Below are 12090 nucleotides of genomic sequence, written 5' to 3' on the forward strand. Positions count from 1 at the left end.
CTTCCTCCTCTTCAGAGCTCAGGGCCTAGGGCTGACACCCTTGGGAGGGGTCCTTGTTCAGCAATTGTGCCTGTGGAGGGTCCCCCAACACTCACCGTGCACCTCCTAGGAGCGGAGGCTACAAAAGGGAGCCAGAGACCAAGCTCTGCTCAGACAACAGTGAGCTGATGGCCTTCCACTCTAAGTTCAACAGGGACCCAGGGACCAAGCTCTGCTCAGACAACAGTGAGTTGATGGCCTTCCACTCTAAGTTCAACAGGGACCCAGGGACCAAGCTCTGCTCAGACAATAGTGAGCAGATGGCCTTCCACTCTAAGTTCAACAGGGACCCAGGGACAAAGTTCTGCTGAGACAACAGTGAACTGATGGCCTTCCACTCTAAGTTCCAACTGCATGGAATGTGTATTCCATGAATGCTTGTTAAATGAATGATTCATATAAGGTCATCTGTGCTGACCTTTGCTGGTCTGCTGAATGTGAGCTTCAGAGCATAGGCCTCATTCCTGGAGCAGCCAGCTCTTCCCAGAGCGACGGCCGCTGCAGGGCAAAGCCCAGAGCTTGTCCTGCAGCAACACACTCAGGACCCTGCGCTGGGCACGCTGGGGGCCTCTCCAGCAGAAGATCCCCAGCCCGGACCGTGCAATACCAGTGAACCCCAGGGGAGTCCCAAGTGCTCAAAATCATGTAAATGTCCATTGTGATTTAACATATCAATTTTAGAAGAAAGGGCATATTGCCACCTCTCTCCTCAAACTAGGGACTATAAATCGATCCATCACCCTAACTGAGACTCTGCCTTAAATTCTGCTAAAACTACCATCCAAACACTCAAATTTACATTAGCGTTAAGGGAAAAAAAAAACTAAACCAAACACCTGTAAGAAACGGTCAAGTAACCTGTGATACATCAACCCAAAGATTAAACATGAAAACAATGAAGTAGCAAGATATTAAAAGAATATAAACTCTATGTACATCATGGCCCAAGGTTCTAAAATTACACAGAAACAAAGACTGGAATGGAAGGGGGATACGTTTACAGATACATTTTTTATTTTTTAATTTTTAATATTACTTCTCTAATGTATGATTTGACTAACCAGATAATTCAGCAAAAAATAAAAAAATAAATTGTGCCTATAGATAAATATGTAAAGAATCCTTTTCTTTGATGCCAATGGAATTAGTTTGGGTCTGACCCACAGTCTTCAATCTTTTAATTAAGACACAAAAATCATCTTTCAAGCTGTTAGGAAAAAAAGAAGAAAAAGATTGAAAACCAGGAGCCCAGAAAAAAAGGACTCGCTATGTATCACAGCGTCTCTCCACACCTCTCCACCCCGGACAGTGCTCCCTCTTTCCCCATTTTCATACCTACTGCACAAAACACTTAGTAAAGAACTATCTCAATTCATGAGTCACACAGCACAAAGGGCCAGTGTCGCTGCCAAACATACCCTGCAGCCCCAAAACGAAGAGGCAACTGGTTCCTTCCTTCCTCAGTGAAGGAAGAATGAGAGGCTGCTGGTTGTCATTTTAAATCTCACACCTCAATGTCTTAGCACTTTCCTGCTTTGTTGGTTTCCAGGGCTTATTAAAATTAACCACCCCCCCCCCCCCCCCGCGGATATTGAAGAAAGAAAGCAGGAAGGTTGTGCAGGCTTCCAAGAGGCAGAGCCCTGCTTCCGCGGCCACCTCTGACTTTTTACCCACAGCAGCCGGGTTTACCAATTAGTCTCCCTTAAAGAGCAGTTTATGCTCATCGCGAACAAATGGATGCAATTGCTTCTTTTGAGATGCAGCAAGTTTTGGGCCCTCGACAAAAGAAAGAAAGAAAGAAAGAAAGAAAGAAAAGAAAGAAAGAAAGAAAAGAAAGAAAGAAAGAAAGAAAGAAAGAAAGAAAGAAAGAAAGAAAGAAAGAAAGAAAGAAAGAAAGAAAGAAAGAAAGAAAGAAAGAAAGAGAAAAAACAGGGCACTGGCACAACAGTCATAACCTCTGCGTGGCACACACACAGAAGGAAAGTTAAAGCCCTGGAGGCGGAGGCGTTCGGAAAGGGAAGGTGGAAGCAGGAAGGACGCCCACGGGATAGAGTGGTCAGAAACAGACCACCTCACCAAAGGGCGCCTTAGACGTTCCAGAGGACAAAATGCCCCTCTTTCCAGGGTAAACACCCATTTGCCAAACTCAGCCAGTGACGGCAAGCAGGAGTTTGCTTTTTTTTTAAGGCGTCTGAGTAACGATGACAAGAGCAAGAAATGAGCTTAATAATGGGACTGACAGGGCCCCGGGCTGGTGACTCAGCTGATGTGCACAGCATCAAAACCCAGGTTCCTCAATGCGCTCCCTCTGCAGTTCAGGACAGCACTACAACTCACCCCATCAATCACTGCTTAAAAAATCAGTTCTAAAAAAAGACGACCCATTTGAAAGCAGCCGGAGGAGGAAGACAGAGAGTGTCTCACAGAATCCAACCGCTTGTAGCCTCGGAACCATAACAAGAATATGAAACTAGCGGGTCCAGTGTGAGGCAGAACAGAGACGCCGTCACGGCTCTCAGGAGGCTGAGCAGGAAGCGCATGGCTCAGGCCCTGCAACGCCCTAAGGGCGCCTGGAGCAGCCCACAGGCCTGTGTCCTTCGTGTGGGTTCACCTTCCTAGTTTCCTGGGTAAATTCAATGTACAGCATTTATTCGCCAAGAAAAGAACATTCAAATCAAACTACTGTCATAACTCTGAAGGGCTCTTAACACTCCAGTCCACACGTTCAAAAGCCCACAAATATCAGTGCTGCCACTGTGCAGGTAACAATGTTTTGGATGCATCATGCACGTAACCAGTAACGACGTTTTCATGTTTTCCGTAGCCATCTCATTCAGGATACTAAAATGATCTGTGACGACTTGATACTTAGTTATCTGTGATTTTCAGATAGATTTAACAAGGCTACCTGGCCAAGAAGGCCTCACCCTCCTGAACCCGGGCACCGGTGCCCCTACGTGCACCCGGGGCCTGGGGAGTGCAGTCTCCACCACCTCTCGCTCTTCAATGTTAAATGTCCTCCCGGAGCGCCTGCGTCGTGGGCCCAGGCTCGGCCCCTCCTGGAGAGCCCTTTCCACATTACAGGACAGGGGAAGCCCAGAGCCCGCGCTGCGGCGCCGCTGACGTCCCGGAGTCCCCGCTTCCTGGCCCTTCCCGTCCGCGGAGGCTGGCGGGGAGGGCCTGGGACCCATTTTAGTTTTCGGTTTTGTCACGAGCCGGAAGGCGACAGCACATGCGAGCGCAGGAAACCCTTTTTTAAAATCTTCCAGCGGAAACGCGAGGGGCTGCCGGACTGCCTCGGAGACGCCAAGCGGGAACCCAGAGCACCCCTGCCATTTCCCGCATTGCAGCAGCCGGGACCCCGCCCACGCCGCGGGGGGCCCGAGGCGACAGGAGGCCCCCCGGGATCAGGCCGTTTCTTCCTCGACATGCTGGGGGGTGGCGTGGGGCGGAGTTGGGGGGCGGGGGCAACTTAAGAAGTGATCGCGCTGTACCCAGGATTCGGAGGGGAAGCCCGGCCCCATCCTACAGCTCAGAGGCAGAACGACCCCGGAAGGTGTTCCAGGCGACCCCCTCTACCAGGCTCAATTTAAAACATAAACCGGAGAGGGTGGAAAGCTCACTATTTTCCGAATGGAGGTTCCTACCGCCATGTTCCTTCCTCCTCCGCCCCACCCGGCAAGGACCCCGGGGCTGCCTTGCCGGCTCCCGCCGCCCCGCAGGTACCCCTGCCGCTCCCGGGCACGGGCTTCTCCCCAGTTCTTCCCATCGCTTCCCCGCTCTTCTCCCCAGTTCTTCCCATCGCTTCCCCACCTTTCCCCGGGTCCTCCCATCGCTTCCCCCTCTTCTGCCCGGTTCCCCCATCCCCTTCGCCCTGTTCTCCCCTTCTCCCTCTTCTCCCCTTCTCCGTCCGTCCCTCCCTCGCCGCCCGGAGGGGGGCGCGCACCTTGAGCATGTCCCCCGCTGGTCAGCACGCCGATGGCCTTGCCGGCCCCGGAGAGCTGCTCCAGGAACTTCCGCAAGGAGCCCTTGGGGGCCCGGGAGTCGTCCGCGTCCAAGGCGAGGAGGCCGAGGGCAGCCGCTAGTCCGGGTGCGCAGCAGGCAATGGAGACCCTGCCGGCGCGCGCCCGACTCGGAAACGCTGCCCCGCCCGCGCCCCCGCCCGGCCCTAGCGTCAAAGGGCCTTGACGGGCGGGGCCCAAGCGCACAGGAGGGGCTGCGGGGGTGGGGGCGCGGCTAGGGGCAGGGGCAGGGGCAGGGAAAGGGGCAGAGAAAGGGGCAGGGGCTGGCCGGGGGCGGGTGTGGGCAGGAGGACCTACGCGGGGGTCGTCGTAGGTGGCTGCCGCGCTAGAGGTGGGTGAGGTCGCGGAGGCGGGGGTAGCACCACAAGTGGGCGGAGTCCCTGGGGGTGGGGCCGCGTTGCCGGTGCGCTAGCCTCGCGGGTGGGTTGGAGGACTCTGGTTGGGGCCTTTAGAGATGCCCGGAGCGCCACAGGTGGGGGCAGGGGCAGCGACCGGGGGAGGGGAGACCGCAAGGGGGCGGGGTCACATCGTTCGCTGGGCGGGCCAAGGCAGGGCGGAATAGAACGCCGGGAGCATCTCCCGGGGGCGGGGGGGCAAGGGAGACCGTGAGTGGGCGCGAACGCCGGGGCCGGTGGAAACCCCGCACTTGCGGGGAGCGCCGATGGCGGGGCGGGGTGGAATTGGGGCGCGGAGACCCCACCTGGACGCGGAGGCTCGCGGCAGGCCCGGTAGATCCGGCTGTTGTCAGCGCCGAGCCCGGCCGCGCGCACAGCTTCTTGGTGGCGGCAGGATTCCTCCTGGGGCTGCGCTAGGAGCCTCTGCGCGCGGCTTCCTCGATCCCCGCCCCCACGTTTTCTCTGCAGCCTGAGGTCGGGAAGGACGCGCGGAGAGTGGATCCTCCAGGTGGTGGGAAAAGCTGAGCGCGGCGAGCTTAGCTATGACGAAGCAGCGATTTCCCGGGTCCACGGGGTCTGTGGCGCTCCCGGGCCCCCAGCTCGTCCCGTGGGGAGAAGAATCCTTGGGGTGGGGAAGAGTATCGGGGCGCTACACTCAGAGACGCATGGGCGCGCGAAAGTCAGAGTGGGATAGGAGGAGGCGCAACGGGACTGACCTGGCGGGGAGGCGGGACGACACTTCCTCCCTACGGACAGGCGCGCTGCTGTACGCTGTGCCGACCTCGGCTGACTTCACCGGCCAACTCCACGTGCTGAAATACGCACATTCAAAGCGCTGTGCCAGTTGCCCATCCACAGCTTAACAGCCTGGTGCCAGTTACCTGCGATGGGACAGGGAGCAGCCCCTACAAAAGCACGGGCTTATGGGATCCCGGTTCCTTCAGTGCTCACCCCACGAAGAAGGGCTCCCAAACGGCCCCACTCGAGGGCTTTCCGGAGGATGGTCCTGCGCAGTGGGTGTTTGTTGAACAGATAGGAAACAACAAAAGAGACTAAGAAGAGGTTTGTTCTATGAACCCGGGAAAGTGAAGCAATCGCAAAGGAGAGTCTCACCAAAGGGCAATCCTGGGGAAAAGATGGAGAGGCATGGATTTTTCTTGGATGTGTGCCTCATCCTGGGGCTCATCCCGCTGAGCATCAAATATTCATTGCAAAAGAGGAAAAAAAATATATGCTGCAGACAATGCTGGATGGTCTAATCTCTCCCTTGGCCAGAATTAACGGCGAAATTCCTAACCCCTCGTGGTCCTCAGAATCACCTGTCCTATGCACACCCCCATTAAACCACTGAAGTCCAGTTTCTGGGAGCTCAGCCAGGAAATGTGTAGTTTTAAACAAACCACCTAGGTTATCCTGATGAATGCAAAGTCAGAGAGCGCTGCTCTCATGCAGTGAACCTGAGCATTATTCTATTAATTAAAAGGGAGAGGCGAATCCTGGCTGTCTTAAGGTGGCAGTTGAGTGGCCTTTGCCTTCTGGCGGGCAGAAGAGCAGACCGAGGCTCTAAGCACCTGCACCCACAGTTGGGCTCAGGATCTGTGCTGGAGAATAGAAGGGCTAATTTAATTATTCATGCCTTTTTAGAGCACGTTACATGTGGAGAAGGTGGGCCACACTGAATTTTATTTTAGCCAAATACCCGTTATCTCCTTATACAATTGATATTTTTATATTGAACATTAGGGGATTGGTCATTTGTCATCAAATTGTCTGTAATACAGAAAATGATAGATACAACCTAACAGTTCAAACATGATGAGTTAAATAAATGATGGTAAAAATATGCGCTGCAATAATATTTAGTTGCTGTTACCGCTACAAAGATATGTGTCTACTGACATGGAAATATGTTCAGGACATACAAATAAGTGAAAAGGCAGGCCTAGACGCAGTGCGAGCCTGTGTGTGAGTGCGTGCGTGTGTGTGTGTGTGTGTGTGTGTGTGTGTGTGTGTGAGTCTGCATACATCTGTAAATGTTTCTGAGCATTTTATTTCCTTTCTTTTGCTTAGTATAGGCAATGCCATTTTTCTCTGCGATGAACAGGTATTGTTTAGGGACTAGAAATAGCTAATGAAAAACAATAAAATTTAGAGTGTCAAGACCCCCAAGGTTACGGATTATGTTCAAAAGTTTGTCTGTGTATAAGGGCTGGGGTCAGGGTGGTCACTGACGGTCCTCACACATCTGTTCTTATGAGTTTGGCCCCTTGCTCAGTCAGTCAGGGAATTAACATATATTAATATATACCTGTAGCAAAGATGGAAAAGAATAGCTATGGCTTTTTTTTTTTTTTTTTTGAAAGTCATGTATTTCAATGTTGCTACAACTAGAGGTTTTTTGTTTTTTTTTTTTTTTTAACTTTGGCCTTAGCAATGAATCTTCTAATTCAAGAGGAAGATATTACATGCCGTGCTGACCGTACAGCTTCCACCCAGTAGGACCTGAGGTGTGTGCTTGTTCTTTATTGTCCCTTGACAGATTACTCCAAAGGCCCACACCAGCACACACTTATACCCCAGGAATGATTACTCCTTGGGCCAGGAGTTCAGGCAGGCTTCACTGGGCCCTCTGCCCCAGGGGCTCTCCAGGGCTGCAGCAGGTGTCTGCCTAGGGCTGCTGTGTCTTCTGAAGGCTCAGGCTCATCAGGGGAGGAGCTGCTTCCATGCTCACTTCTGTGTTGCTGGCAGGATTCTGTTGCTTGCAGGCTGTTGGACTGAAGGCCCCAGTCTCTCTGTGGCATCAGCTTCAGGTTGCCCTCTGCCCTGGGCGGGTGACTGGCTTTGCCAGAACTAGCACCTACCAAGAGCCAGGGGGAGAGTTCCAGTGGACAGAACCTCAGCTCCTCCCAATCCAATCTCAGGAGAGACCACCATCTCTTTTGCCTGGTTCTATTCATCAGAAGTGAGCCGCTGAGTCCAGCCCTCTTCTAGGGTCTGGCTGTGAACACTAGAGACAGCGGCCAAGGGGAGCCACTTGGGAGGGTGGTGCTGCCTGGGACCTGCCTAGGACAAGGTGAAGGAGAACATGCATAGGGACAGCTGCCCTTCCCACTTCCCCTCAGTGGTGAGCGCAGGAGTTGCCGATGTGCCCTAAAGGAGTTCTGGCATCCCAGGAGGGAAGCAGCTCCCAGCCATGAGGACACCATGACCCAGTGCCCCAGCATGTGGGGCTGCACATCCCAGGGCTACCTGAGCTGCAGCCTCTTCCCCTTCTCTGCTGTCTCGGCCTGTGCATGGAGTGGGCATCTCAAATCTGCAGGGGCCAAACTGAGCTCAGGCCTCTGCACCCCCCACACAACCCCCCATCGCTCAGTCTTCCTTACCTCAGCTCCTGGTGACTCCATCCTCCCAGGGGCTCAGGCTGAAGCCTTGCAGTGCTCTTCCACCCTGGCATCTAAGTCCCTCAGGAAAGTCCCCATTGGCTCTTCATTGCATCTGGAGCCACTAGGGCCAGGCCACCACCTTTGACCTGGACCGGAACAGGCTCCCTCCTCATCCCCTGCTCTGCCCCAACCTCCACCCCACCTCCATGTCTCGGGTGTCCTCAGCTTCAAAGTCAGGGTGCACCTATCAGGATGTAATTCAGGCATCTTCTCTGCTGACTCGGAGTCACAGACCCCACACAAGCCACACTGGCCTGTCCTCTGGTCCCTTCAGATCCTGGTGCTGCCCAGAGGCCCATGCAGGCACCCGACAACCTCAGGCCTAGCCTGCTCTTTCCTCAACCCAGGCCCTCCTCTCCCTACCGACTCTGCCCACTTTCCACAGGTCTGTCCTGCAAGGTCTCCTGCACGGTGAGGCCTCCCCAGATCACCCTCTTAGAAATTTTGGGCTCCATGCACACTCCTGTTCCCTCCCTGCTGCTCTTAAAACATCCTCGTCAGTGTCACACATGGGGCATTTCACCTATCTGCTGGGCTTCTCGAAAGGTCCCCTGGCTGAACTCTGAATGCCGTGGATTCAGAGATCTTTGACTCTTCCCTGCTGCAGTCCCAGGGCAACAGCAGAGCCCAGGACAGAGTGAACCTGTCATGGGTGCTGCTGAATGAATGAATGAAGGAGGGAGGGAGTGAGTGAGTGAGTGAGTGAAGGAGTAAATGAGTGAGTAAATGAGTGAATGGGTGAGTGAGTGTCAGTCAGTGAATGAGTGAGTGAGTGGATGAGGGAAGGAGAAATGAGTGAGTGAGTGGGTAAATGACTGAATGAGTGACCGTGAGTGAGTGAATGAATTGCCAAGGGAGTCAATGAGTGAATGAGTGAGTGAGTGAATGGGTGAGTGAATAAGTGAGTAAGTGAATGAATGAGCGTCTTAGTGAATGAGTGAGTGAATAAGCAAGTGAATAAGTGAGTGAATGAGTGAGTGACCGAGGGAATAAATGAGTGATGACTGAGTGAGTGAGTGAATGAATGAGTGACTTAGTGAATGGGTGAGTGGGTGAATGAGTGAGTGAACAGATGAGTGGGTGAGTGAGTGAATGGGTGAGGGAAAGAGTGAGTGAATGAGTCAGTGAGCGAACAAGTGAATGAGGGAGTGAAGAATTGAGTGAGTGAATGAACGAGTGAGTGAATGAGTCAATAAATGAGTGAGTGTGTGAGTAAAGGATGAGTGAATGAGTGAGTGAAGAGGTGAATGAGTGAGTGAATGAGTGAATGATTTGAGTGAGTGAATGATTGAGTGAATGAATGAGGAAATGAGTGAGTGAGTGAATAAGTGAGTGAATGAGTGAGTGAATGAGTGAATGGGTGAGTGAGTGAAAGGGTGAGTTAGGGAATGACTGAGTGAGTGAATGGGTGAGTGAATGAGTGAGTGCGTGAGTGAATGGGTCAGTGAATGAGTGAGTGAATGAGTAAATGAATGAGCAAGTGAGTAAAAGGGTGAGTGAATGAGTGAGTGAGCGAGTGAAGGAGTGAATGAGTGAATGAGTGAGTGAGTGAATGAGTTAACGAGTGAATGAATGAGTGAGTGAATGAGTGAGTGGGTCGCTCAGAGGAGATGAGGACAGGAGTTGCCCTCTGACTGCTACAGTAGACAGGAGCTGAAGGAGTCTGAAGGGTGGGATGTGCTCACTCGGTACATACACCCTGCTCCACACATCCCCAGAGAAACCTAGTCTCACCAGAGTGGTCGCTTGAGAATTATTAGTAACAACCTTTTTCCCAATATTTCATATATGCAGGATGATTTCTTACTTTCCTTGAAAATGCCAATCGTTTTTTGGACTTGGAATTCTCCACTGCTGGTCCACGCCACTGTATTCTCCCATAGGGGTATCCCCCGAGTTGGAGAAAGAGTCATTCCCAGGAATGGATAAAAGCCAGAAGGGCATCATCAGGTGGGGCACCTTCTCCTATCATCCTCCCCTTCCTGTCTGGGTTACCCTGAGTGACTTGGTTTGGAGGTCTACAAAATGCGGACATATCAATTTTAGATAAAAGCCTAAGCAGTTTAAGAGGTTGCAGTGCTAGCAGGAAGGTCTTTGGCTCCCGGCACCCTCCTCCTGTCCAGTCTCTGCTGGACCCAGGACTCTGACTCCACCTTCGGCCTTGGGGGTTTCCTCCCTTCCTTCCCAGCCACTGAGCCGGCTTGGGCTAATCTGCAACCGCAGAGGTGCAGCCCTCCTCCTTTCCTCCTGCCTCTTCCTCTCTTCTCACTTTCCTTCTGCTTCTTTCAGGACTTTGGAAAGTCCAAGAATAAGCAAAACTGTAGACCAGAAAACGCTGCCTTGAGCCCATTCCCCTCCCAGCAGCTTCCCTTCAGACTCCTTGATCTTGAAAACTTATTTTGCTTCGTATCTAGATGCTAAACTTTATATAGAAAACAGGTGGGGTTGGTTTCTTGGCCGGGTACAGTGACTCACACCTATAACCCCAGTGCTTTAGAGGCCAAGGGGGAACGATTGCTTGAGGTCACATGTTTGAGACTAGCCTGGGCAACACAGGGAGACCTCGTCTCTACAAAAATTAAAAAAAAAAAAAAAATTACCTGGAGCGATGGCACATCTGTAGTCCCAGGTACTTGGGAGGTCGAGGCAGGAGGATCACTTGAACTCAGGAGCTTGAGATAACAGTGAGCTATGATTATATCACTGCACTCCAGCTTGAGTAAGAGAGTGAGACACTATCTCCTAAAAAAATAAAAATAAAAAGTGCTGGAGTCCAAGCCCACAGCCAATTGCGACATGTAGATCTTTCATTTTTACAATCCGCCTCTCTTGTCTAAGTGCCAAATGACACTTTCATTGTGTGCAACTACTTCCACTTTTGACTGGCTTCTCTTTCCTTATGTATTAAGAATCAGGTTGCATAGAGTTCTGAGAAAATAAACTAATAAATCAGCTGCGTGCCATGGCTCATGTCTATAATCTCAGCACTTTAGGAGGCTGACACAAGGATTGCTTGAGACCAGGAGTTTGAGACCCGCTTTGGCCACATAACGAGATCCTGTCTCTACAAAAAATAAAAAAATAAAAATAAAACGTTAGCAGGACATGGTGGCACACCTGCAGTCCCAGCTACTCAGGTGGTGGAGGCCTGAGGATTGGCTCGAGCCTGGGAGGTTGAGACTGCAGTGAGCCGTGATCATACCACTACACTTTGGCCTGAGTGACACAGTGAGACTCTATTTCTAAATAATATAATATAATATAATATAATATAATATAATATAATATAAAAACAGATGGAAGCTTCCCAAGACTTTGATGCAGAAACAGGTCGCCCTGAACCAATTAAAATTCATGTCCAAAAACCGGAGAGAGATGAAAGAAAGAAGTTGGATTATTTCTGTAAAGTATGAGGCCACTACAAGTTTTACTTTCTCTAGGACGTTTTCTCAGTGGTGTCAACTGAAGTCCACTTCACAGAATGACTTCATCTCCTGAGCACGTTGGAGAACGATGATTAAAGAGACTTCCTGGCACTCCCGATATTTTTAGTGTCACATGGAAGCAGCAAGAGTCATATGTGTGAAATAGGTGGTATTAAAGCGGAAGACACTGGTTTGTTCTTTCATGAACATCATCGGAACATTTCTCTAACGACTAGCGTTATGTCAGAAAATGGGGAGAGAGAGATGGTTGTTTATTGGCAAATAAGTTACATAAATTTCCCAGTTAGAAAAACAATCATGATTTTAGCCTTGTCAGATGAAGTCAGATATGCCCTATGCTTCAGTTATGGAATGCTACCTCTGTATATTGATTGACCAGTATCTTCCACAGACCTGTGATCTGTCGCTGTGTATAAGCTTGAATTCATAACTACCAGTCCTTGAAGCTCCCTTGCTTCCTGCGCTGAACTGAAGTGGCTCCCAACTGAGGCATTCAAGGGAAAACTCACTGAAATATTTGAAACCACCGCCATGAACAAGAATGCTCTTCCTGTATGCTAGGATGTACACCCAGAGCGTTATCTCATTAGTTGTATATGCCAGCATCCCGCAGGATCTTTTACCTTTTTTGGGTGTCAACTTCGAGATTCTGATGTAAGCTGCAGACCTCTTCCTCTTCCAGGCGGGCTGGAGGAGAAGGCTGGGCTGGAGAGGAAGGCTGGGCTGGAGGAAAAGAGTGGGCAGG

General features: G+C 51.3%; 1 protein-coding gene across 1 annotated transcript in view; it reads right to left on the reverse strand.

Annotated features, from left to right (window-relative positions):
- Positions 1-12090, reverse strand: part of LOC141408703 (uncharacterized) — a 56760-nt gene that overhangs the window by 39735 nt on the left and 4935 nt on the right. The window contains exons 2-3 of the mRNA XM_074018069.1: positions 4757-4925; positions 3986-4469 (exon numbers count right to left, since the gene is read on the reverse strand). Of these exons, the coding sequence (XP_073874170.1) occupies positions 3986-4469; positions 4757-4925 (653 nt within the window). The remainder of the gene's footprint in view (positions 1-3985; positions 4470-4756; positions 4926-12090) is intronic.

Source organism: Macaca fascicularis, chromosome 15 (assembly GCF_037993035.2).
Source record: "Macaca fascicularis isolate 582-1 chromosome 15, T2T-MFA8v1.1".
Taxonomy (NCBI): Eukaryota; Metazoa; Chordata; class Mammalia; order Primates; family Cercopithecidae; genus Macaca; species Macaca fascicularis.